The sequence below is a fragment of the Muscardinus avellanarius genome (assembly GCF_963383645.1).
Source record: "Muscardinus avellanarius genome assembly, chromosome: 11".
Taxonomy (NCBI): Eukaryota; Metazoa; Chordata; class Mammalia; order Rodentia; family Gliridae; genus Muscardinus; species Muscardinus avellanarius.
In genome coordinates, this window is record NC_137797.1 from 76,745,215 (window position 1) to 76,770,032 (window position 24,818).

The 24,818-nt window shown below is 36.4% G+C and overlaps 1 protein-coding gene across 1 annotated transcript in view; it reads left to right on the forward strand.

The window, feature by feature from the left end:
* The window catches only part of NELL2 (neural EGFL like 2), a gene marked incomplete at its 3' end in the record, with an annotated part of 418,867 nt that overhangs the window by 223,131 nt on the left and 170,918 nt on the right, over positions 1 to 24,818 (forward strand). The window contains exon 13 of the mRNA XM_080706086.1: positions 5,958 to 6,083. Within this exon, the coding sequence (XP_080562212.1) occupies positions 5,958 to 6,083 (126 nt within the window). The remainder of the gene's footprint in view (positions 1 to 5,957; positions 6,084 to 24,818) is intronic.

The following is a 24,818-nucleotide window of genomic DNA, read 5'->3' on the forward strand; positions in this document are numbered from 1 at the left end:
GAGTTCCCACTTCTCCACATCCTTGCCAGCATTTGTTGTTGTTTGTGTTTTGAATAATTGCTATTCCAATTAGAGTTAGGTGAAATTTCTTATTTTTTTGTGACTGACTAATGTCACTTAGCATAATGTCCTTCAGTTCCATCCATTTCCCTGTAAATGAAGTAATTGTGTTTTTCTTTGGAAATTGAGTACAAATGGAATTGAGTACAATTCCATTGTTTACATATCCCATAGTTTTCTAACAATCCATTCTATTCTGTCAGTAAGAAGTACTCTTGTTTGTAGAGATGCTCTTGTGTCCTTAGAATACTTTCTCTGATATCAACATGTTCGTTCCCCCAAATTAAGTTCTTCTACTGTTGTGCAAATAGATGTGTGAGTGTGAGTGTGTGTGTGTGTGTGTGTGTGTGTGTGTGTGTGTGTGGTACTAGGGATTGAACCCAGGGATATTCTGCCTCTGAGATACACTTTCAGCCCTATTTTATTATTTTATTTTAAAACAGGGTCTTATTAAGTTGCTAAGAACTTTACTAAATTGCTGAGACTATCCTCAAATCTATGATCCTCCTGTCTTGGCCTCCCAAGTACTAAGTTTACAGGTGTACACTACCATTACCAGCCTATTCAGCTTTTTTGTTGGCTACCTCTCTAGTTTATAAGCTTAAGCCAGGGGAATTTTGGTATGCCTTTTCAGTAATTTTCTCCTCTCAGCAGAAGAAGTCTCTCAAAGTCGCTATATTAAACTTGCCCCATTGATAGAACTAAGTATGTTAAAAATCCCATGTGGTTCCCTTTCTGAACTTAATTAAGACTAAGAAATTTTCATTATAGAGTGCTTATATTTTACTTTTTAAACTATAATTGAATGTGATACTTTCATTGAAGACCAATGCAAACATTAACAATAGCTTGGTATGAATAAAATAATATTCTTTTAAAAACTGAAAAGTCTGTGGATCATTTGTAAGTTTTTATATACTAGCCTTGAAGCACTTATTCATTCATTCTGTATCATTTGTTTGTCATATAATGTGGATGCAGAAATAATGTATTAAGTGATTTTTAACACTGTGTGTTAAACGCAGGGATATTCTGCCTCTGAGCTAACCCCCCAGTAGTATTTTATTTTTGTGTTTAAATCAGGGTCTCACTGAGTTGCTAAGGGCATTGCGAAGTTGATCAGGAATCATCAATCTATGGCCTTTGCACCAACTATGGCTCATCGCCCATGTTTTCTAAATAAAGTTTTATTGAAACACTTCCACATTCAGTCATTTATGTATTCCCTATGATGCCTAAAGCCTAACATATTTACTGTTTGTCTCATAACAGAAAAATATGTTAGACTCATGGAAAAAAAGGAGAGAAGGAAAGAGGGGAAGCGCAGAGTAGGGTGAGAATTGGCCTGAGAACCAGGGGATTTTTGTTTGTTTTATTCTCTTTTGTGGTACTGAATACCCAGGGACATTCTATCTCTAAGCTACACCTCAGCCCAAGTTTATTTTTTCTTATTTTGAAACAGGTTTTTACTATATTGCTGAGGTTGCCCACTAACCAAACCTGTGATCCTCATGTCTCAGCTTCCTAAGTACTGAGATTACAGGCATGTGCCACTGTGCCTAGGTAGTTTTTACAAATAATTTATTTTGTATTTTAACTGATAAAATATTTAAAAATAATGTTTGATACATGTATATGATACATATATATGAGATACATACATACACATATATGTATACATATCTATCTGTCTCTCCATATATTATAATGTTTAAGTCAGGTTAAACATATATATCTTCCTAAACATTTATCATTTCTTTATGGGAAAATCTTTCAAAATTCTTTCTTCTAGGTTTTGAAATGCACAGTACAATACTGTTATCTGTAGTCACTCTACTGTGCAGTAGCATAGCAGAACTTCTTATTCCTCTATTACTGTGACTTAGTACTGTTACTGTTTGGATTTGGAATGTCCTTCAGAGGCTCATATGTTGAAAGCTTAGTTCCTAGGTGGCAGTTCTGTTGGGAGGTGGTAGAAATATTAGAAAGTGCAGCCTGACTGGCAGAGGCAAGTCACTGGGAGCATGCCTTGTAGGTATATTTTGTCCGTTGTCTCTGCCTTGACCTCCTGGTTACCAGCCACTGTGAAGTGAGCAATTCTGTTCTCCCATATGCTTTCTGTCATGAAGTTCTGCCTTACCATGAAAACTCCAGAACTGTGAGCCTAAATAAAGCCTTCCTTCTTAAGTTCTTTTCTTTCTTCAGGCATTTTGTTACAACAACAGAAAGCTTACTAACATAGTACCCATTGATCAACTTTTTCCTACCTTTTTATCCCCATTTTCTCCAAACTCATACTATTCTGCTCACAACTTATATGAGATCAACTTTTTTAGAATCCACTTATGAATAAAGTTTTGTTTTCATGTACTTGGATCATTTCACTTAACATAATGATCTCTAATTTCAACCAACTGTCCACACATTATAAGGGTTTATTCTTTTTATAGCTGAATAGTGTTCCATTGTATGTGAAACACATATATCTGTATCCATTATTCCGTTGGTAGACATTTAGGTTGATTTTCATTTCCGGGTATTGTAAATAGTACTGCAATGAGTATGAGAGTACAGATGTCTCTTTGACACATTGATTTTATATCTATCTTTTGGACATATATCCAGGAATGGGACTGCTGGTTAAATGGTAATTCTATTTTTATTTTTTAGAGCCCTCTGTTTTCCATTGTTAGAAATTGCATTTCTAACAATGTGCAAGGATTTCTTTTTCTCCACATGCTTGCCAGCACTTGGTATCTTTAGTGTTTTTGATAATAGCCATTCTTTCTGGAGTATGGTGATATCTCATTGTAATGTTCAGCCATTTTTATATATTGTCGGCCATTTGTCCTCCTTTGAGAAATGTCTGCTTAGATCTGTTGCCTGTTTTTAAACTAAGTTATTTATTGTTGCTATTGAGTTATGGGGTTTCTTTATATATTTTGAACATCAACCATTGTCAGATATATAGTTCATAAATATTTTCTTCCTTTCTGTAGGTTGTCTCTGCACTCTGTTGACTGTTTATTTTGCTCTACAGAAGGTTATTAGTTTGATGTAATCTCATGTGTCTGTCTTTGCTTTTGTTTCCTGTGCTTTTTAGATCTTGTTTAAAAATGTACTGATTCCAGTGCTGTGAAAGATTTTCTCTACGTCTTCTTCTAGTTTCATAGTTTCAGGCTTTATATTGGAGTCATATCTTTGTGAATCACTATGTAAATTTTTCAGTATGATATCTTATTTTATAATTTTATAATTACTCATCTATATCATAAATATTTGTTATGATATATAAATATATAATTTACTGAGGTTTAAACCCAAGGGTACAGTCTACCTCTGAGCTACACAGCAAACCCTTTTTATTGTTTTATTTTAAAGTGGGATCTCTCTAGGTTGCTGAGAATTTTGATACATTGCTGAAGGTATCTTGAACCTGAGATCATTTTTTCTTAGGCTCCCAAGTACTGGGATTACAGGTGTGTACCATGACACCCAGCTAAGATATATTTAAGTTGACTTTTGTAATTCTTGAGAGACAAGGTTCTAATTTCATTCTTTTACATATGAATTTCCATGTTTCTCAGCACTATTTATTTATTTAAAAGACTGTTATTTTTCCAGTGTATGTTCTTGGCACCTTTGTTGAAAATCAGGTGACTATAGTTTGATGGGGTTTGCTTCTATACTCTCTATTCTGTTCCATTGATCAATGTGTCTGTTTTATGCCAACATCATGCTGTTTTTACTACTATAATTTTGTAGTATAGTTTGAAATCAAGTAATGTAATACTTCCTACATTGTTCCTTTTGCTCAAGATGACTTAGAGTATTCAGTTTTTTTGTGGCTCCATATAAATTTTAGAATTTTTTTTCTAATTAAGGAACAGCATTTTTAAGTATTCTAGATGAATATATTAGCAAAAATTAAAAATCACTATTAAGATAATTTCTATCCTTGAGGAGTATATGGTTTCTTGGGAATAAAGAAGTTTACTAAAGTTGATAAAAATATAATGAATTCTTTTTATAGCTGAATAGTGTTCCATTGTATGCGAAACACATATATCTGTATCCATTATTCCATTGGTAGACATTTAGGTTGATTCTCATTTCTGGGTATTGTAAATAGTACTGCAATTGATACAGTTTATTGTCAAAATTCACAATTATGGCTTAACATCTATAGATTTTTATACTCAGAAGTTGGTGTATATAGTTGAAATGAAAAGTCCCAAGGGAGCACTGTAATTCAGAAGAGATGTTTAAATACATTTTTAAAGACAAATCCACTGGTGGATATGATCTCCTGGAGTCATCTCAGGTTAGAGAAATAGAATCAGTTATGTGTACAGAGAACTTAATATGCAAACGCACATAGTTAAGACATGGACATGGCCAATTCAGAGAATGATTAGAAGTTTAGTGGCCAAAACACTGAGGGTAGAAGAGCATAGGATATAAAGCTGGAAACAGAGGCAAATTGGGGAAAGCTCTGTTTGCTAAGATGAAGTTTGGAATGTATTATATGAATTGTGTAATTGAATGGAAAATTGGCCTAAAATGGATTGAATGAAACTGAGGCCTACTCTCTCTAGGCTTCAGATTTTCCATTTACAAAATAGCTCAAATGGCTGCTGATAACCCTATAGGGTTCCCAATATTGTGTCCAGGAAACTCCCGTGTGTGTGTGTGTGTGTGTGTGTGTGTGTGTGTGTGTGTGTGTTTCCAGTCCTATGTTCTCAGGACTAAAAACATAGTTGCTGTTAAGAATAATATAACCCCTTTACTAGTGGACCTCCTAGTCATAGCCTAATAGTACAAATGAGAAGAGTTCTACTTTATGTAATCATCAAAATACTTTGAGAAAGCAGACTCTGGAGATATACTGTCTGGTCAGTTTATTAGAGCCCTTAAAATATTATATTATGATAAAATATCTGCAGAGTACTTTATGCAGAGAGGTGCTATAAAATTGATACAATATATTGTCAAAATTCACATTTTTCACAATTAGTACTAGTGCCTATTATGGCTTAACATCTATAGATTTTTATACTCAGAAGTTGGTGTGTGAATCCTTATATTATATTTTCAATATTATGTATTACTTTTATTATATTATATATTATTTTATAATTACTCATTTATATCATGTCTGTATATTGTAATATCTGTGGTCTGACACTGCAAGATAGCTATATTTCTACTCTTTTCTTTTTTGGTGGTACTGGGGTTCCTGGAAACCCTTCTCCAGGCTACACTCCCAGACCTATTTTTATATTTTTATTTGGAAACAGGGTCTCTTAAGCCAGCATAGCTGGCTTCGAATCTGCGCAAACCTCCTGTCTCCACCTCCCAAGTGCAGGGATTACAAGCATGCGCCACCACGCCTGGCAATATTTCTACTTTTATCTCTAATAAACTATGTGATCTTGGCTTAATAGTGAAGTTATTCAAGTTCTTGTGTACACTAAAATCTTTATTTAACCCCTTAATGATCTCCTCTATGTTTACAGATATCCAGTAAATAAAAAATAACATATGATAGGCTCACTCATCAAACAATCCAGAATGCTAAGGCAGCCCAATATATACTTTCTGATTCATTTTACCAAACATAAGTAGATGAATATATTGAAAATTTCAAACAATATTTGGAACGATGTGAGCTGAAATGGACAGAGCTATTTTAAACTACATCAAGAGCTATTGGAGAAAGCTCATATGGTTTCTGTCACTTGAACATCAAACATGTCTTCTAAAGGAGAAATTGTGAATGATTTTGAAAATGATATATGATTAGTCACTATTCCTCTCTTTTGCCAAAGAAAATCATAGAGAAATTCTTGAATATTGGCTACTGTTGACCTCTTTGCCCTACTTTTTCTTTACAGACATTGATGAATGTGCTGAAGGGCGCCATTACTGCCGTGAGAACACCATGTGTGTTAACACTCCTGGCTCTTTCATGTGCATCTGTAAAACTGGATACATCAGAATTGATGATTACTCATGTACAGGTAAATGATGGATATTGTGAAATAAAATATTCCTATGCCTTACATTTACTTTTTAAATTTTATTTTCATGCTACTATACTACCAAGTATGCCATAAATACTCCCTCACAAAAAAATCAGCAAAATCATATATTCTTGAATTCATACTGAATTCTTAATCTCTTCTAAAGAAAAGAATCCCTCCTTGTTCTGGATAAGTCTTGCTCTCCTTATTAGGAAGACAAAGAAAACCTAAGGAACCAAATCAAGATTGTACTAAATTTATACTTAAATAGAATTTATGCTCACAAGTTATGTGAATTATAAGACCAACTGAGAAACAACATGTAAGTGATACTTTCTTTTTGTGACATTTGTTTTTAGGAATTTTTTAAGGTTTTTGCAGTGCAGGCCTTTGAACGCTTAGCCTTGCATGTGTCAGGCAAACATTCTACCACTGAAATTCATCCCAGGCCTTAAGTTTTTGGATAGCAGAATAATCACATAGCTAAGTAATATAATTTTTTGCGAAATAGACAAGTTTCTAGGAAGTGAAAATATTAGAGAAAAATCTGCTTTTATAATACCTTGGGGAAGTACATTTGGACATTACTTTGAAAAAGTTTTCCTTATTTTTGGTTTGTGAAATACCACTCCCTTCAGTACCATCCAGAATCCTGTTCATATCCTAAGTGCTAGTGATATCTGAAGTTGGTCCTAGAATCACACAACCTATACTCTTCATATTCTGTAGGTTTCTATGTATACAATAGAAAAAAATATATTAAAAGCCTAGCTTGATCATTGTAGAATTTGAGGAAATGTAGGTTTGAAACAGGACATACCTATTGACTTCTATTTTTTTTTAAGTAGAAGAGACACAGCTATAATATTTTAAAAACAGGATTAAAAAACTTGGGAACATCAGCCAGGGGTGGTGGCACACACTTCTAATCCCTGCGCTTGGGAGGCGGAGACAGGAGGATCACGCAGGTTCGAAGCCGGCTGTGCTGGCTTAAGAGACCCTGTTTCAAAAAAAAAAAAAATTATATATATATATATATTAGGAGGTCTGGAAGTGTAGCCTGGAGGTAGAAGGGCTTCCCGGAACCCCAGTACCACCAAACAACAACAACAACAACAACAACAACAACAACAACAAAACTTGGGAGCATCTAAAATGTTATTCTTGTCTTTTTTTATCCTACCTCCAAGTTTATGGTATTTGTCAGATGGATTTTATAATTCTTAGAGACTCCCAAAGAAAAGAGACTCTATAATACCCATATATGAATCTAAAATAAAGATGTCATTTTTATGTTTGTATTAGCTGTACACTTTGAAATCTTCTTTATAATATCTATACTATATTCTTGGTATTTTCCTTATCAGAACAGAAGGAAATGCCCTCCTTTAAATTGAAAAATATTCTTTATTTAAGAGCAAAATGGTGGAAGTAAAAACTGAGGAGTGACTTCTCAATCTATGAGGTATCAAAGCTATCTTACAAGTAGAAAATATATTTAATATAGATATTCCATTGGCTTATAAATTTCTACTTCATCAGTTCATCCTAAACATTTTCACTTTATTAGGCTCATTCTGTAATTTTTTTAGAGAAAATTTGATCACATGGAGTTGCAGTTTCTTGAAAGAGTATTACAGAAGTAGTTTCAACAAAATAATATGAAAAACAAGTCATAATAGATAGTTTAAAATATAATGCATAGGTTACTACAGTATTTATAATATTGATAAGCCTGAACTTCAACGTAGTGGTTAACAAAAACTATCTTTAAAAAAGCTTCTCTCATCTTAGAAAGTAATATTTCAAGATGTACTTGTTAAAAGGAAGAGTCTTAACGAATCTAAGGAGTCTGGTGATCCTGTGGCATTACAAATGTCAAAAGCCTTGCACATGTTTATACTTCCTAAGGATTCTCTTTGTGTTTCTAACATTCTTAAAGAATGTTTAAGATTTTAAGAGGACATGACACATAGTTTGGCCTTGTATTGAGTGGAGAGTGTTTATCCAGGGCAGAATATGTTTAATGGCTTTATTTCTTTTCTGAGTCTGTGTGTTGCATATAATTTCAGTTAGAGTAAAATCAACAGTTTAGCTTTAATAAGCTACAGAGGACATTGTACTTTGGTTTCACTTCTTTTGTTGTATCCTCTTTCCAAATAAAATCTCACAAATTGCTGTTTGTTTTTGACTACTCAGGAAGAGTTTTTACTTAGGATTCCAAAGTTTATAATGATAGAAATGAAGCATTTCACTGTAGGAATGCAGAGGAAGGCTGAAATAATTTTAAGAGAATCTTTTCAGGCTATGTTTTTTGTACTTAAGGAGCCAGAGCCAAGAATTTCAAAAATTTAGCAGATGATGGAAAATGTATTTCCTTAATGAGGTACTAGCATTTCCAACTAGCACCATGATTTCTCTGCTTCCCCTTAAAGCGGAGAAACTTTTTTGCCCTTAAATTTCATATTTCTATAATGAGGTCTACCAGTTTGAGAATTTATATCAGTACCCAAAAGTTGGATTGTCTAGGAGAATATGAGTAGGTTTTATTTTGTAGTCTAGAGTCAGGAGGTGAGCATTATAGCGAGTTTTTTTTTCTTTTCTTTTGAAACAGGGTCTCACTGAGTTGCAAAGGGCCTCATTAAATAGCTGAGGCTGCCCATGAACTGCTATACTCCTGTCTCAGCCTCCCAAATGCTGGAATTACAAGCATGAGCCACCATATCTGGCTCCCAAAGTTTTCTTTATGTTAAGCCCATTCCCAAATCCACCCTCTCACATTTTGAGTCTGTCATTTGTACAATGGCTCAAAGAAATGACTCTTCTCTTGGGGTCTGCCTTGTGACTGTAGATATCCAGACTATTGATTTTTAAGAGATCCTATAAGACTGAATTAGAGCTTTATTTTTACGATAAGACTGAGATTTATTCTCTCTAAATTTTAATAAAATACATACTATGTACTTGCAGTAGGAAACCATCCAAAATAAATGTTAAAACACCACTGCACAGGAATTCTTTAATACTTGTGATGGAATTCTGAATTTTAATTTTTCTTTATTTTTTGTGGTTTGGAATTGCAGAGTTTTGTTTTGCTTTTTGTTTTTGTTTTATTTTTTTTGTTGTTGTTGTTGTTTTTGTATCCCTGCTCCTTTTTGCTTTTGAAGAGTACCAGTAACACAACTGGTTTTTTGTTGTTTTGTTTTGTTTTGGTTTTTTTGTTGTTGTTTTGTTTTGGTGATACTGGGGTTCCTGGAAACCCTTCTACCTCCGGGCTACACTCCCAGACCTATTTTTATATTTTTATTTGGAAACAGGGTCTCTTAAGCCAGCGCAGCTGGCTTTGAACCTTCAGGATCCTCCTGTCTCTGCCTCCCAAGCGCGGGGATTACAAGAGTGCACCACCACACCTGGCTACAACTAGTATTTTCACGACTGTACCTAGTAGACTCTCAAAGTTGCTTATCCCAACTGAAAATTAACTATAAGCATTCTAATTTCAAGATGATTTCAAGAGCGTTACAATAGTGCTTTATAGCCTAGAGCTTTGATCAATAAAAGAAGCTTTTTGTTTTCTTTTATATCCTTGTAGCTCTGGTTTAGGAATTTTGTATGCTATAATTACCTTCCATAGTTGGTAGAATTGGGCCTGGTTTTTTTTTGTTTGTTTGTTTCAGATAGTTTGAATTATATTTTTCTTGGGTTTACAAAATTTGAGGGACAGCGAAATAAAAATAATCTAATGTAGTCTCCTAACTTTCATAAATGAGAAAACTGAGGCTCAGAGAGATTTATTGCCTTTACTCATGGTTATACATAAACTGAGAGACAAGTAGAACAGAAGATAAGCCTGCTGATTTTTAGCTTTTATAATATTCACCACTTGTCTAACCGGCAATCACATCAAAATAAATAAAAGGAAAAGGTTCATATATTATATGGAAAGACATTATTCAATGTATAATGCTTAGTAATTAAACTGCCCTTCCTATTTATTATCGCACTTCATTAGCTTCAACTCCAAGAGGAATATTCCCCTGCATATCTTATAAATTATTAATTATAATCATAAATCAGAAGTTAGTAAAAGAAATATTGATCACCATTTCTGGGCCTTTGACTATTATAAAGTTACAACAATGACTCAGTGTACCATTCTCTTAAATGGTACAGTGGTCTATCTTTAAATAAACTCATTACTATAATTTTCTTCCAGTGAGGGTACTATTATTGCTTCTAATTATCAAGTCGTGATTTATGTTCTTTCTACATCCTTTCTTGTTGTTGTAGAAGAACTATTGATTATAAGGAAGGAAAGTGTGAAAGAGAGGGAGATAGACAGGAAGACAGGATAGAAGGGAAATGGGAGAAGGGAAAGAAGAGAGGATTGAAAGAGAGGAAATGGAGAAAAAAAAGGAGAGAAGACATCAATTGAAGCCCATTCTTCAGGATCTTTGTACAATAAACTCAATTTTATGCATCATTCTCTTGAATACTCATCCTGACTAATGTAATTCTTGGTTCACTTATTAGCATTAATAAAATTGCTAAATCTTGAGTCCTACTTGGAACTGGGCTTATGTAATGGACAATAGGTGGAATGAAGAATGTGGGAATTATCAAAGGAGAAACATCTGAATAAAGATGTACTCACTTTAAAACTTCCTGATATATTTTATCATTACAATAAAAAGAGCATTCTCATCCTTTTGTGTTTATTTGCTTGTCATCTTTCTACTGTTGTATAATTCTGTAGAGTAGGGACAAGAGAATAGGAAGAATGGATGGATGGAAGGGATGGAAAATAATCTTACCCAGCTTAGGAAGTAAGTTGAGGCTTTAGGGCAAAGGTTATTGAATGGGGCTGTTTTGCCTTCTCATTTGCCAGAAGTTGTATGACAATGTCTAGTCACATTTTTGTCATCATAGCTGTGGAACGGGGGGGGGAAGGGTACTGCTGGCTTCTGCTAGGTAGAGATCAGGGATGCTGCTAAACATCCTAAACCAGTTTTTCTTAGCCTTGTTATCATCTTGAGGAAATAACTTCTTTCCCTGGGACCTTTTCATCTGGAGTGTTTCCTCTGGTTGCTTTTCAAATGGGTCATTTCTCTTTATCCTGCATAGGCCATCTGTCACAAAACAGCACCCGCATCAAAGAATTATATTGCATAAAATGTCATTGGTACCAGTGTTGAGAAGCCATGCTTTAGAGTTACCCAATCACGATTGTAAGATGCATACTTTCTATTTAAGTTCCCCAGTTGCCTACAAGTTTACTGTAGATCAGATATACTGAATGATGCCTTCTCTCCATCCTTACATCCTTATGGTACTCCAGTTCCTTCTATTGTTCTTTGTCCACTGAAGGGATCCCTTCTCAGTCTTACTGAGATTGTGAGAAGGGATCCCCACTCCCCAGGGTGCCCCTTTCTCCTACCAAAATTCCAAGGGAATGATCCTCCAGTGGCAAAATCGTAGGTCTTAGTAGAGGCACAGATGGTTTCTTAGAACCCCTCAAATTACTTTATCTAGATACCTCCTCAGTATGCTTTCACAGGCTCTTTTACTACTTAGTTTATGTTGCACATAACAGGAGGTCCATAAAGTGTCTAAACACAAGGAATTCTATTAGATCTTCGATTCTTTCTTGTTAAATAAAGACCCCTTCTGCTGTTCCCCAAGGAGTTTCACTCCGGAAAGCATTTAGCATCTTATAGCATTGAATACAGCCTAGTACTCATGTTTTACGATCTTACTCTGATCACTTGTTTCTCTAACATGGTCAATACAACTGTCTCAGATTTGTTTAATTTGATGATTACAGAGAAAGAGTAGTGAATTTTATAGTGATATTAAATTTTTTAAATAGTTTTGGACGCTCTTGTTAAGTAGAGGTTACAAATTATTCACTTCTGGAAAACTGAAGCAAAGATTGGTGTAAACCATGAATGTTCCTGTCTTAAAGAACTTCACAATCAGTGAGACCCTGCTTCAAAGTAAAAAATAAAAAAACAGGGCTGGGGTGGAGTTTGGAGGTCAAATTCCCCTGGGTTCCATTCCCAGCACCTCAAAAAAAAAAAAAAAAAAAAAAAGAAGAAAAAGAGCTATCATGTATCAGTTCTCTATCATTTTATAGAGAAGATATTTTAAGTATTTAAAGAAATAATATTTTAGAAAGGCAGAAATCACATATTATTCTGCCTATTTCAAAACAGTGTATATTAATGTAGTGATTTTTTGTTTGGATGGACAATCCCTTCATTATCATTTATTTAAAAAATAGCTCTTGATGTATTTATCTAAAACACAAGTAAGAAACAATGCAGGTAGTTTGTTGTGTTTGTGCCGTGGTCATTACTGGTGTGTGAACAATAAAGGGTGTGAGGATACTTGGAGCGGTGAACAGGGCCATAGGAAGAAGCACAATGGAGACAGCAAGATAAAGGACAGGAAATGAAAGGAGGCTATCAGCTTCCACAAAACGCCCCAAATAAACAAAGTTAATTCCGAATGTCTCAGGCACTGTATCTCTAGTAAAGTTTACTGCATGGAAGAAATGCTTAATAAATGTTAGCTGCCTTCATTATTATTGGTACTGTTACGATTAGACAATTTATCATTTAAAAAATGTCTTATTTCTTTGGAATCCTTCTAGCTGGGCATCTTTCTCTGGTTACTTTTTAATTGAGTCATTAATTTTCATAAAATAGAAAGTTTTGTTGGAGCAATGGACTCAATTGGTATTGTTTATTCAACTGTGCTTACTATGTACCTGTGAGCAGGGGCTTAAGAAAAAATAGGAAGATGTTGATGTAATCGAATAGCACTGTCACTGGATGTGAGAAAAACTCATTCCTCAGCAAGATCTTTTATACTTGCTAGGACAGGGAGCGTCACATTATTCCTTAGAAATAGTGTTGTTGTGTGATGTACCAAGTCTATATGCACATATCCTACCGTGGATACTAATCGGCCCTTGGTAGAGAATTGAACTCTTCACAATAAGGAGGAGTCTAGGCAGTTCTCAAGCAGGGCAGCTTTTATGAGCCTGGCTTCTATTATGTGGCTTTCTTTTATAAGAAGTCTCAATCAACAATCAGACAATCCTGCCATCTGTCCACTAGTTGCCATGGCTATTGGAAAATACTTCTTTCTTTTTTTGTTAAACAACCCCGTGCATTGCATTTTCGTGTAATCAGCATTTTAGATTTTATTAAAATGGTCACATATGTCTGCTTTAGGAACACTAGACAGCTTTAGGGTTTAAATTTGAAGTATACCCTCTAAAGCTAAAAGATTCCTCATTCACCCCTGTTTACATGGTGTTCTCGTTATTACACTGTGTAGTATTATTGAGTAATTCAAAAGCACAATCATGATCACAAAATTAAATTAAAAGACCAGCCCCAGGACTCGAAGAATTGGCAGTGGAAAGCTATCTCTAAATAAACATAATGCAGGAAACACTTCGAGGAGAGTGTGTACTGTAGTTACCAGGAAGGGTTAATGTTTAGGGAACTTCAGGCCACATTTAGAAAACTTGCAGAGAACAGAAGCGAGATGTGTCTGCACAGTTAGTGAGAAGGCCAAGGCGATGTGCTTATCTCCTTTCTGAAACACATATGTGCACGCATACAATTAGCAGTCAGCTCAAAAAGGAACAGGCTCAAAGGCTCAGGGAGGCGAATTGCCTTTTGAAAGATGAAAAGCTTAGGAAGGAGTCTGTTCTCTGGATCTGTCAGTGAGAGGGGGAAGCACAACAGTGCCAATGTAGCATTTTCCAGGCCTGTCCGAGCCTTTATGCAGCATTACGGTGCAGCCTTGTATTCACATCCCACCTGCAGCCCTGCGGGTCACAGATTGATCTGCAGAGCACCCAGGGCTGTGTTCACAACAGCCTGCCGCGCCAAGCTCACCTGTGCACCCGGACGGTGGGAGCTGAAAGCTTCATTAGCAAGCCTCCCTTCTGTAACTTGGTTAGTCAGTAAACCCTAATTCACCTTTGTCCCAAATGGATATATTATTTGAATTTTATTTTGAGATTTTTATATGAAAAGCATAGAGTTGAAAACTCACAAAGAGGAATAAAAAGATTATACATGCCAGGAGTATAATAATAGCGGTGTCTTAGCAACAGACACCTGTGGAGGACAGGATTGCTGAACTCGAAGCTCAACAGATGCCTTTCATTTTCTTTCTTGATTGCTGGCTCTGACATGGCAGCTGGATGAAAGTTTGACCTTCCTTCTTACAGTTGGGTGCTCCATGGAGCACGGTGCGCCTTCCAGTTCTGCTACTGATCTAACCTTGCAGAGGATGTGTAACTCCCTGTTGACCTCTCCCTGTCCTGCCATTCTTTCCTCTCAGCCCAGGTGTCTCTGCAGTGCCGCTTCCATGACAGAGCCATTTGGGGGTGTGAGGGTGAGTTTTTCCCCTAACTCTAGGAACCTCATCTCCCCTGTGTACTTCTGCTGGTGTGAGGCAAACCTCACCAACCGATCGGAAACTGCTTTATTTTTCTCTCTGTTGTCACTTGTGTTAGTGGGAGCTTCTGATACTATTGAAGAGGTTTTCTTTTGCCTAAAGTTCTTTGACCAAAGGGAATAACATTATATTATTAGTTCTGTACTGCTGCATAACAAATCCAAACTCAGCAGCTTAATACAACAAATAAATATTATCTTCCAGTGTCTGTGGGCTGAGAACCTGAGCACAGCATAGCTGACTGCTCAGCTTCAGAGTCCTTCATCGGAGTGTAATAAAGATTGCAGAGGGTTTGAAACGGATTCATTTTAAAATTCACCTCTGTAGTTGTTGCCTAATGCAGCTCCTCCTGGCTATTGACAGTACATTGCCTTTCTCTCTTTGCCATGTGGCATTGTCTAATATGGCAGGTACTTCATCAAAGCCATTGAGAGAGCACCTGCTAGTGGGATGAAAATCACCACATGCAATCTAACCACAGAACTGACATCCTATTACCTTTGCTGTAGTCTGTTGATGAGAAGCAAATCACTGGGTCCAGGCTACACTGAACAGTAGGGGATTATACAAAGGCATTGATATTAGGTGATGATCACTAAGGGACTGTCTTAGAGACTGACTACGATGAATATGCTGAGTATCATAAATAGATAGCTAACCCAATTCAGTGAAGTATGGATTAATAGCAACAGGGTGAATAATAGGAGAGTAGTGCTGGACATGATGCCACATCCCCGTAATATCAGTACTTGGGAGGCTGAGACAGGAAGATTGCAGGCTCAAGGACAGCCTTGGCAACATAGTGAGGCTCTAAGCAATCTAGTGAGATCTTGTTTTAAAACAAACAAGGGCCGGTGGTGTAGCTTCAAAGTAGAATGTCCCTGGGTTCAATCCCTAGTACCACACAAAAAATAAAGAGGAGAGTAGTAACAGTATGTCATGTAAGAACTATGTGTGATTGTGAAAAAAATCCTAATTATGCATTTCTTTCACTTTTACTTTTCTTTACACCAGAGCTTTGGTATAGGCATGTGGTAAGGTTATTAACCATATTTAATAATGGAGATAGTGCAAACCATTAGAGTACAGTAATATAATGGTGCTTTCTATAACAAAGAGATATGCAAGGAGCTGTGGGGAGGCCAGAGCAAGCAGTGAGTAATTTGGCTGGATCTTGGTAGACGTCAGCAGCTAAGTGTCATTGAAATTAAGGTTTTTAAGGATGAACAGGCCGGGCCTGGTAGTGCATGCTTGTAATCCCAGCATTTGGGAGGCTGAGATAGGAGGATCGCAGTTCTCGGCCAGCCTCATCTTCTTAGTAAGACCCTCCACAACTGGACCCTGTTTCAACATAAAGAACAAAAGTAGGGCAGGGGATGTAGCTCCGGGGTCTAATGCCCCTGGGTTCCATCCCCAGACCCACACACACACAAAAAAAAAGATGAACAGATATTTCAAGAAAGGAAAAAATGAGATAAATTATAAGAGATAAAGTCAAGTCTTGTAAAAAATTCTAAGATATGAGAGCCAGTCTGCATAATTGAAAGTTAAGATACACATGTTAGACTGTTAATGCTTTATTTTGTTTTTACCATGCATTTTTTTTTGCTGAAAAGTTATTTATTAAACTGATGACACATCTAATAATCAATACAGGCCTAGAATCAAGGTGATAGAGTATTGCATTTCAAAGAAGATAGACTACTTTGTTGTTATTCTTGGAGTTCCACGTAAACAAATTTTTGGTGTGGCCTAATGAGAACTGCTTTTAGTTTTTTTTATTTTATTCCTAGAACAAAGTCATAATCATTAAGTTACTACCTGAGGCATTTTTATAAATAGATTTGCATATACATGTTCATTAAATGAATTAGAATACAACAGCAGTAGCTCCAAAACAAGGCAGGGACTGGCAAAGAGTCATTAATTTGTCCAAGTCAAACCATAACTGTGAGAACAGTCAAAACATGGAGTGTGTTAGGCTTCCTTGCTGCCTTCTGGTGAAGGTCACTGCCACATGAAAAACATAAGCCACATGAAAAATATAAAAATGTAAGGATGCCATATTGCTCTATGTATCTCTGTGCCTGGGCTAGTTCTGATTTGGCATATAAAATGGACTGAGACAGTGTTGTGTGCAGACGTGTGGACATGCAGATAGGAAAATGCACAGATAAGCAGGTGTGCTATGTGGAGCTCACACGTACCAGTGGGCTGCCGCTGGGTACTAGAGGTTTAGGCCTCCTACTTTAGACTGCTAGAGCTGAAATAAAGCCATGCCTCATATCTTTCCAATATCTCACTTCTCAAACCTGCCACTTCCCAGCTTTGGTTTGTTATACAACAGTAACCTTCTCCCTGGCCCACTTTTCTCCAGGAACATTGTGTGGCATTCGACAATAGCTCGTTCGCTTTTCTTTAGATTTGAATCCTTATTTTAGTGCATACTGATTGTGATCTTGGGCAATTTACCTAATCTTTAGCCTCAGTTTCTTCTTCAAAATCAACTACTGTAGCCGGGCATGGTGGTGCACACTTGTAATCCCCGCGCTTGGGAGGCAGAGACAGGAGGATCGCGCAGGTTCAAAGCCAGCTGCGCTGGCTTAAGAGACCCTGTTTCCAAATAAAAAAGTATAAAAATGGGTCTGGGAGTGTAGCCCAGAGGTAGAAGGGCTTCCACAAACCCCAGTACCACCAAAAAAAAAAAAAATCAACTACTGTTTATATTATATGCTGGTTCTAGAGTTAGATGAAGCTTGCCAAGTAATTAGCATAATAGCTGCTACATAAAATATTAATAAGAGCTGGGCTTGGTGGCTCACGCTTGTAATCCCCACGCTTGTGAGGCGGAGACAGGAGGATCACCCTGGTTTGGAGCCAGCCTTGCTGGCTTAAGAGACACTGTTTCCAAATTTAAAAAAATATAAAATAGGTCTGGGAGTGTAGCCCGGCGGTAGAAGGGCTTCCAGGAACCCCAGTACCACACACACACAAAAATAATAATAAGAAGAAATAATTACTATTATCATTATTAATATTTGTGGTGAGAGAATAATGCCACCCTCCAAACATGTTCATGTCCTACTTACTGTGAATCAGAACCTGTGAATCTATAACCTTATATGGCAAAAGGAACTTTTCAGATGTGATTAAGGTTACAGACTTTAAAATAGGGCATTTTCCAGGTGGGTCCTATAAAATCACATGGGTCCTCAAATAAAAAGAACCTTTCCTGACTGTAGTCAGAGGGAGAGATAACTATGGAAGAGTGGTCAGAGAGATGCAGCTCCATTGGCTGTGAAGAGATGCAGCTCCATTGGCTGTGAAGGTGGTGCGGGGAACAGAAGCAGGACTGTAGGCAGCCTCTAGAAGCCAGAAAAGGCAAGAAAATAAGTTCACTCCTGGAGCCTCCAGAAAGGAACACAGCCCTGAGCGTGTCTTGCTCTTAGCCTGGTAGACTTATGTCACATTCATGACCTCTGGAACTGTAAGATAAATTATGTTATTTCAATCTACTGAATTTAAAATAATTTGTTAGTTCAGCAATAGAAATCTAATAGTCCACTTACTATCACATAACACTGTTGAATTGTCCAAAATTATATTTAAAAATTATTCTCACTTCCCAATTTTTCTAATTATTGAGGAGAACAAGTAATTCTGGAAAAAGTCTGGTGTATCTAGGGAGAGTTAAGAGTGTTAGTCTGTTAAGGAGAAGGACCTAGTTTATATTTATGCTCAAGTTCTTGACTTTAATGATTGAGTTGCTTGTTTATATCTTGTTTTGCTGTAAAGTTGGGAGGGCTCATTCTTTTAAAAATTTTCCTAGTCTGCTTTTAGTGAGCATAAGCTCAAAATCACATAGAAGTAAACTATATCTGTCCCAAACACAGGATATTAAATAACGATATAGTGCATTTTTAAATCCCTCATTTTTAAAGTGATTCTGAAATGAATAATTTGAAGAAATTGAAGGACAATAATTTTGGTAGTGCTATTAAAAAATTATCCATAAATTTAAATGGTTGGTGGGGGCTCATTGCTGCCATAACTCTTCAGAATATAGATTGGTTGAGAATGACCTTTTAATTCAGGAAGACTAATTCCATGCAAGCAAGGCTAGATATGACCCACAAGTGAGTTGGCTCTCAGTGGGGGGGGGTTATTTGGCTTTTAGGGGATTTTAGTGATTTGACACTTAAATGGTCAACAGATTTCATTTTAAAAATCTGGATTTCCAACCAGATGTTGAATTGTCTTGTTAACTAACAGAACTGCTGCACTTAAACTATTAAACACAGCTGAAATGGTAATAGCCCTCTTAAGGAAGTTCTCTCAGCTTTCCATAGCCCTCATTTCCAATCAATGAGATTCAGCAATTCCAGAAAGAAAGCAATGTTCAAATAAATACCAGAATTCTCATTGCCATCCTGTCTCATTCCACTTACTCTGTGCATGAGTTGGAGGACTTTTAGTTTATAATCCATTATTTGTAGTATTAAGTGATTATAAATGTTATCATCAGCCATGGAAATTTTAATATAAACACAAAATCAAAGGTTTGGCTTCTTTTGAATCACATCCTTACTAAATCTACAAGTCACACTGAAATAATTCCAAAAAGAACCAATAGACACTTTGTTAAATTTTGTATTCATATATACTGATATTTCTTGCAAATAGTAAAGATACAACAAAATATTTTTCCCATTGGAGTATTAGTTGGTCAGCTATACCATAAGAAAAATTATTTACACCAAGGAACACATAAAATGTGTGATAAACTAGCAAATACTATGGAAGTAAAACTACTGAATATGCATGTTTTGTTTTTTAATGGCCAGTGTAATAGTCTAGGCTACCATAACAAAATATCAACAACAGAAATTTATTTTCTCATGTTTCTAGAGGCTAGAAGTCAAGATCAGTGTTTTAGCTGACTCAGTTACTGATGAGGACTCTCTTCCTAATTGCAGACAGCTTCCTTCACCTGTCTGGGTGTACACACACACACACACACACACACACACACACACTAAAAAAAAGGAGAGGAGAGAAATAGAGAGGGGTATTTTCTGGTGTCTTTTCTTATAAGTTAACCAAAAGATTGAAAAGATTGTATCCCCAATCTTTATGACCTCATTTAACATTAATTGGGCTTAGGGATCCAACATATTAATTTGAGGGTAACATTAACATCTAGTCTATAATGGCCAGTCTGTTCTTTGCTAGATGTAAAATAGGTATAGTATACTTCAAAAAGAAATAGCAAGCATGGCTGGTAAGGAGATTATTATAAAATATTATATGTGCACGTCAGACATGGTGGCACATGCTTGTAATCCCCACGCTTGGGAGGCTCAGACAGGAGGATCACAGTTTCAAAGCCAGCCTCAGCTACTTATGAGGCTCTCAGCAACTTAGTGAGACCCTGTTTCCAAATAAAGTATGAAAAAGGTCTGGGAGTATAGCCTGGAGGTAGAAAAGCCCCTGGGTTCCAACCCCAGTACCACAAGAGAGAGAGAGAGAGAGAGAGAGAGAGAGAGAGAGAGAGAGAGAGAGATGCTCATCCAAGGGAATACATCAACTAGACTTAGTTTGCAAGATTTCACTGCAAATTAGTGAAAGGCAATATGTAACTGTTGGAAATTCCTTTGCAAATAGAGTTAGGCCTGGGACTGCGAGCTTTAGTTTGATTATATTAATGGCACTTTTTATTTTATTCACTTTCTCTTTGCACACATTATAACTAGTGATTTTACCTCTCCTTGAGCATAATTCTCTCCACTCTTCTGTATAGAATTTGATGAGTCTGGTGATAAACCACTGATATTGAGTGGAACTAGCCAGGTGCAGCTGCTTACTCACTGCCTTCATGATTATAAGAAATGTTCAGCCTTTCTGAATCTCAGTTTTCTGTTAGCAAACAGAGGAGAATATGATTTGTTTGTGTGTATGTATGTATGTATGTATGTATGTATGTATGTATGTAGTCAAAGCTTTTAGTTGCAAATAATAGTAGAAACTGACTGTCTTAAGCCTACGGAGATTCCCAGAATAGGTGGAGGTTACTCAGCGAATGCACATAAAACTTGAGGAGCCGTCTGTAATGTGCATAGAGACCAAAGCATATCTGAAGGCCAGAGAGGATGGGAAAGGAGGAAGGGAAAATTAGTGTGGGGTTCGCTGATCAGAGTATACATAAAGAGTGCCAAATACATTTCAAAGTATTATAAAATAAGATGATATTATTTTCTTACTGCTACAATCTCAGTTTGAACTTCCATTGTTTTCTACATAGACATTTCAGTTATTCTACTATCCCACTATCTCTGATTTTTGCCTTTTCATTTTTTGCCTTTTTTTGGTGATACTGGGGTTCCTCGAAACCCTTCTACCTCCAGGCTACACTCCCAGCACTCCCAGAACTATCTTATACTTTTTTTTTTTTTTTTTTAATGGAAACAGGGTCTCTTAAGCCAGCGAGGCTGGCTTCAAACCTGTGCGATCCTCCTGTCTCCGCCTCCCAAGTTCGGGATTAAAACTGTGCTTCACCACGCCCACCTCTTTGGTTTTAAATTAATTGTTTACATACTTATCTTCTTGGTTATGTTATGTTATGTTATTTGAAAACAGGGTTTATGCCTTTCTCATGTCCATACAGCAAATATCCTTGTTGAATGGATAAGAAAGCAGAGTTTCAGAGAGGCTGAGTAACTTGCTTAAGTTCTCAGATGATATAAGTGGAGGAACCCTTATTCAATAGAAAGGGAAGAACATGTGGTTACTTCCCTTCTTCCATCATTTTAGTGAAAGCAAGACCGTCTCTGGGGTATATGTGAACCAAACATGTAGCCATAATCTGTGTCTGACACTGAGTCTCACCATCTTCATTTGTGACCAGTATGTTTACTGTCTGCTGGGCACAATGCTAAACCCTTTATTTGAATTTTCTTTTTTTAACTATCTTTCCAATCAGCATTGTTATTCCAAATTTACATGTGGAAGAACTGAAGCTGAGTTTATATAATATCATAAATTTGTAAATTTTCAAAGGTTTTTTTTACTTTTATTTTTTTATTTTTATTTTTTAACAATTTTTTATTGAACATAAATAGTATACATTTAAACTATATTTGGTGCTCTCCCCCGCCCCCGTTTTCCCTTCCCCCCTCCCACCAGTGGTTGTACAGGTTAACCATGTCATATTCATAATTTTACACATATTCAGAGGTAGACCCTCATTAATCAAGATTAGCCTTCCTCCTCTCCTATCTTTCCATTCAAACTTTGCTGATATTTCCCCTCCATTATCTGGAGTCCCACTGGTATCCTCTGTGTTTCCTAGTTTGGGCATATTAGAGGAAACATATGTACCTTCTCCTTCTGTGCTTGGCTGATCTCACTTAACATAATGTTCTCCAAGGCTTTCCATCTTCTTGCAAATGATATAATTTTGTTCTTCTTTATGGCTGAATAGAATTCCATTGTGTGTATTTCCCAAAGATTTGCTATCCATTCATCTGTTGATGGAGATGTGGGTTGGTTCCATATTTTGGCTATTACAAATTGTGCTGCTATGAACATAGGTATGCTATGCCAGATGTGAACCATTGGCAAGTTACTTAGCCCTTAGTGCCTGCATTTCCTCTTCTATAAAACAGCAATGAAAATAATAATTGCCTCAGACTCCCTGGAAGGATTAGGTGCATCAGTATATATATATAAAAATTTACAGAATTGTCTGGCATGATTTTTTTAATAAGTTATAAAATGCCATTTGGAAGATAAATGTTTCATACTATGGATAATATAAATTAAATAAGAGCTTTATCTTTGGAGATTTTGTGATCCATTATGTAAGATAAAAAGTGATTCATTTGTCACTCAACTAAAATTAATAACAGACAAAATGAATTGATTGCCAAAAAGAAATGTAAGCAATGTGCTATGGTCATTTGCTTTTATAAAAGGGCAAGGGAGAAGGTGAAAAGAAGTTAAGGCAGCATGACATACTGAAAGTGCCTCAGGAATTGGGGATAAAAGGTATGTAAATAGTTTGGGAAACTCAGCCAGATATTCAACCCCCTGAGCCTCTCCTTTAGTAAAATGGAGAAATTATATCTACCTCTAAGGTATTGTAAAGATTAGAGGTATTAGGTGATGGAAGTGTCTACAACTGTGGCAGTAAAGTGGCATATGGTTAACCAGATAACCATGAAATTCTGTTATTGAACTCTAAGAGGGACTATTCAACTGAAGGAGCAAATGGAAATTCAGACTAAAAAGGCATTTCTCTCTCAAATGTTAACAGTTTTCCCTTAACCACCACCCATTTGCTAAAGCTGTGGGCAGTAAGGTCCCTTTTATTCCTCATACCCAGTCAATCTAGGTGCCCTTCATTTTAATAGAGCTCAAATCTGGATCTCTACCTCTGTCTTCTTCTTGTTACACAAGACTGAGTTACCGTATACATAAAGTCACTACTGTATTGGTTTCCATATTTGCTATGTCTCTCTCCCATCTGTTCTGTGCACAGCAGCTAGAACAATAATTTCAAAGCAGACATGGATCCACATTCCACCCTTGATCATTAGTGGCTCCCTTTACAAACTTGTTAGATGTTCTCTCTCTGCTGCTCTTACCTCATCTCATTTCACTCTGTTTTACTTCTCATAGTCTCACAAGCTGCTTATTTTCTGAAAGAAATCCCAAACCTCTTTCTTTCTCAGGAGTTTCCCACATTCTGTTCCTTTTATTTTTTGCACATTTGGCTCTTTCCCAGCTTTACATTTTAACTTAAATGTCATCTTCCTTATAAACTCTATCTAAATAGCCTCTTCTTTATCCACTGTACTTCTCAATCATGTCACCTACCATATGTGCTTCAAAAGCTAATGCACACAAACCCTTTTCTATGTGTGTGTATTTTACTTATCACTATTTCCCCAGCTCCTATATTCTCCACAAGAACAGGGGATAATCTCTTTTTTACCAAAATGGTTCTTGAAAGGTGTTTGATGAAGGAGTATCAGTAAGTAATTAGGTCTATTAGTTTTTTCAATAAATATCAGCTACCCAGAACATGCAAGCACATCGCTTTAGTTTTAAAGAATAAAAATGGCTGGCTATGGGGGTGCATGCCCTTAATCCCAGCGCTTGGGAGAGTGAGACAGGAAGGTCACAGGTTCAAGGCCAGCAACTTATTAAGAACCTGTTTAAAAATATATATAACTAGAGTATATAGCTTAGAGGTAGAAAGTTCTTGGACTCTGTCTCAATAATACACACATACATACATACAAAATAATTAATTAATTAATTAATTAAATGTATTAGGGAGTATGTAATGTGTGTACAAACTTTATTTTGTTATAGAATTAGCACATTAGTTTATTAATTCCTTTGAAAGCTTGACAAATAGTTCTTCAGCAAAAAGCTGGGACTGCATTAAATACAGATTTTTTCCTCCTTTGTCATATCCAAATATAATACTTGTATTAATCTATTTGAGAAATTTAGGGTACACCTTCTTAATACTAGCAGTTGGTTGCCATGACTCTTCTTCATTTCTTAGTTACATTGCCTAGAATCTGTCTCTGATATACAAAATTAAACTCAACTACATGCCACGGAATGAGCTCTGTCAGTCCTGCCAGCTCCTTACTCATGTTTCTTACTCTGTATAAAACTAAGCCAATTTTATCTGTGTTTTTTTCTTTTACTGCAATGTAATGACCCAAATGTGTTATTCCAGGTTTTTCTCAGCAGAGGAATCGAATGAGGTTGCTAATCTTGCACGGGCTTCTTTGTTCATAATCTACTTGCTGAATCTTCTTAACAGTAGCAAACACAAGTTTGAGGACTTTCAATCCAAACACCCTTACAGTACGATTTCTTTCTAGTTTTTCTTTTTCAAATCAAAGAACTCCCTGACTAAATTTTATCTGGTAAATTAATTTATATCACTACAAATAGAAACTCTTGCCTATATTTTTAATCCCTCTTAAAGTCTTCTCTTTTTCGCGGGTCTGGGGATAGAACCCGGGGCATTTGACCTCCGAGCTACACCCCCGCCCTAATTTTTATTCTTTTATTTTGAAACAGGGTCTCACTGAGTTGCAGAGGGCCTCACTTAATAGCTGAGGCTGTCCGCAAACCCCAATCCTCCTGTCTCAGCCTCCTGAATGCTTGGATTGCAAGTGTGTGCCACCATGCCTGGCTCTTAAGGTCTTCGAAGTGTTTTAA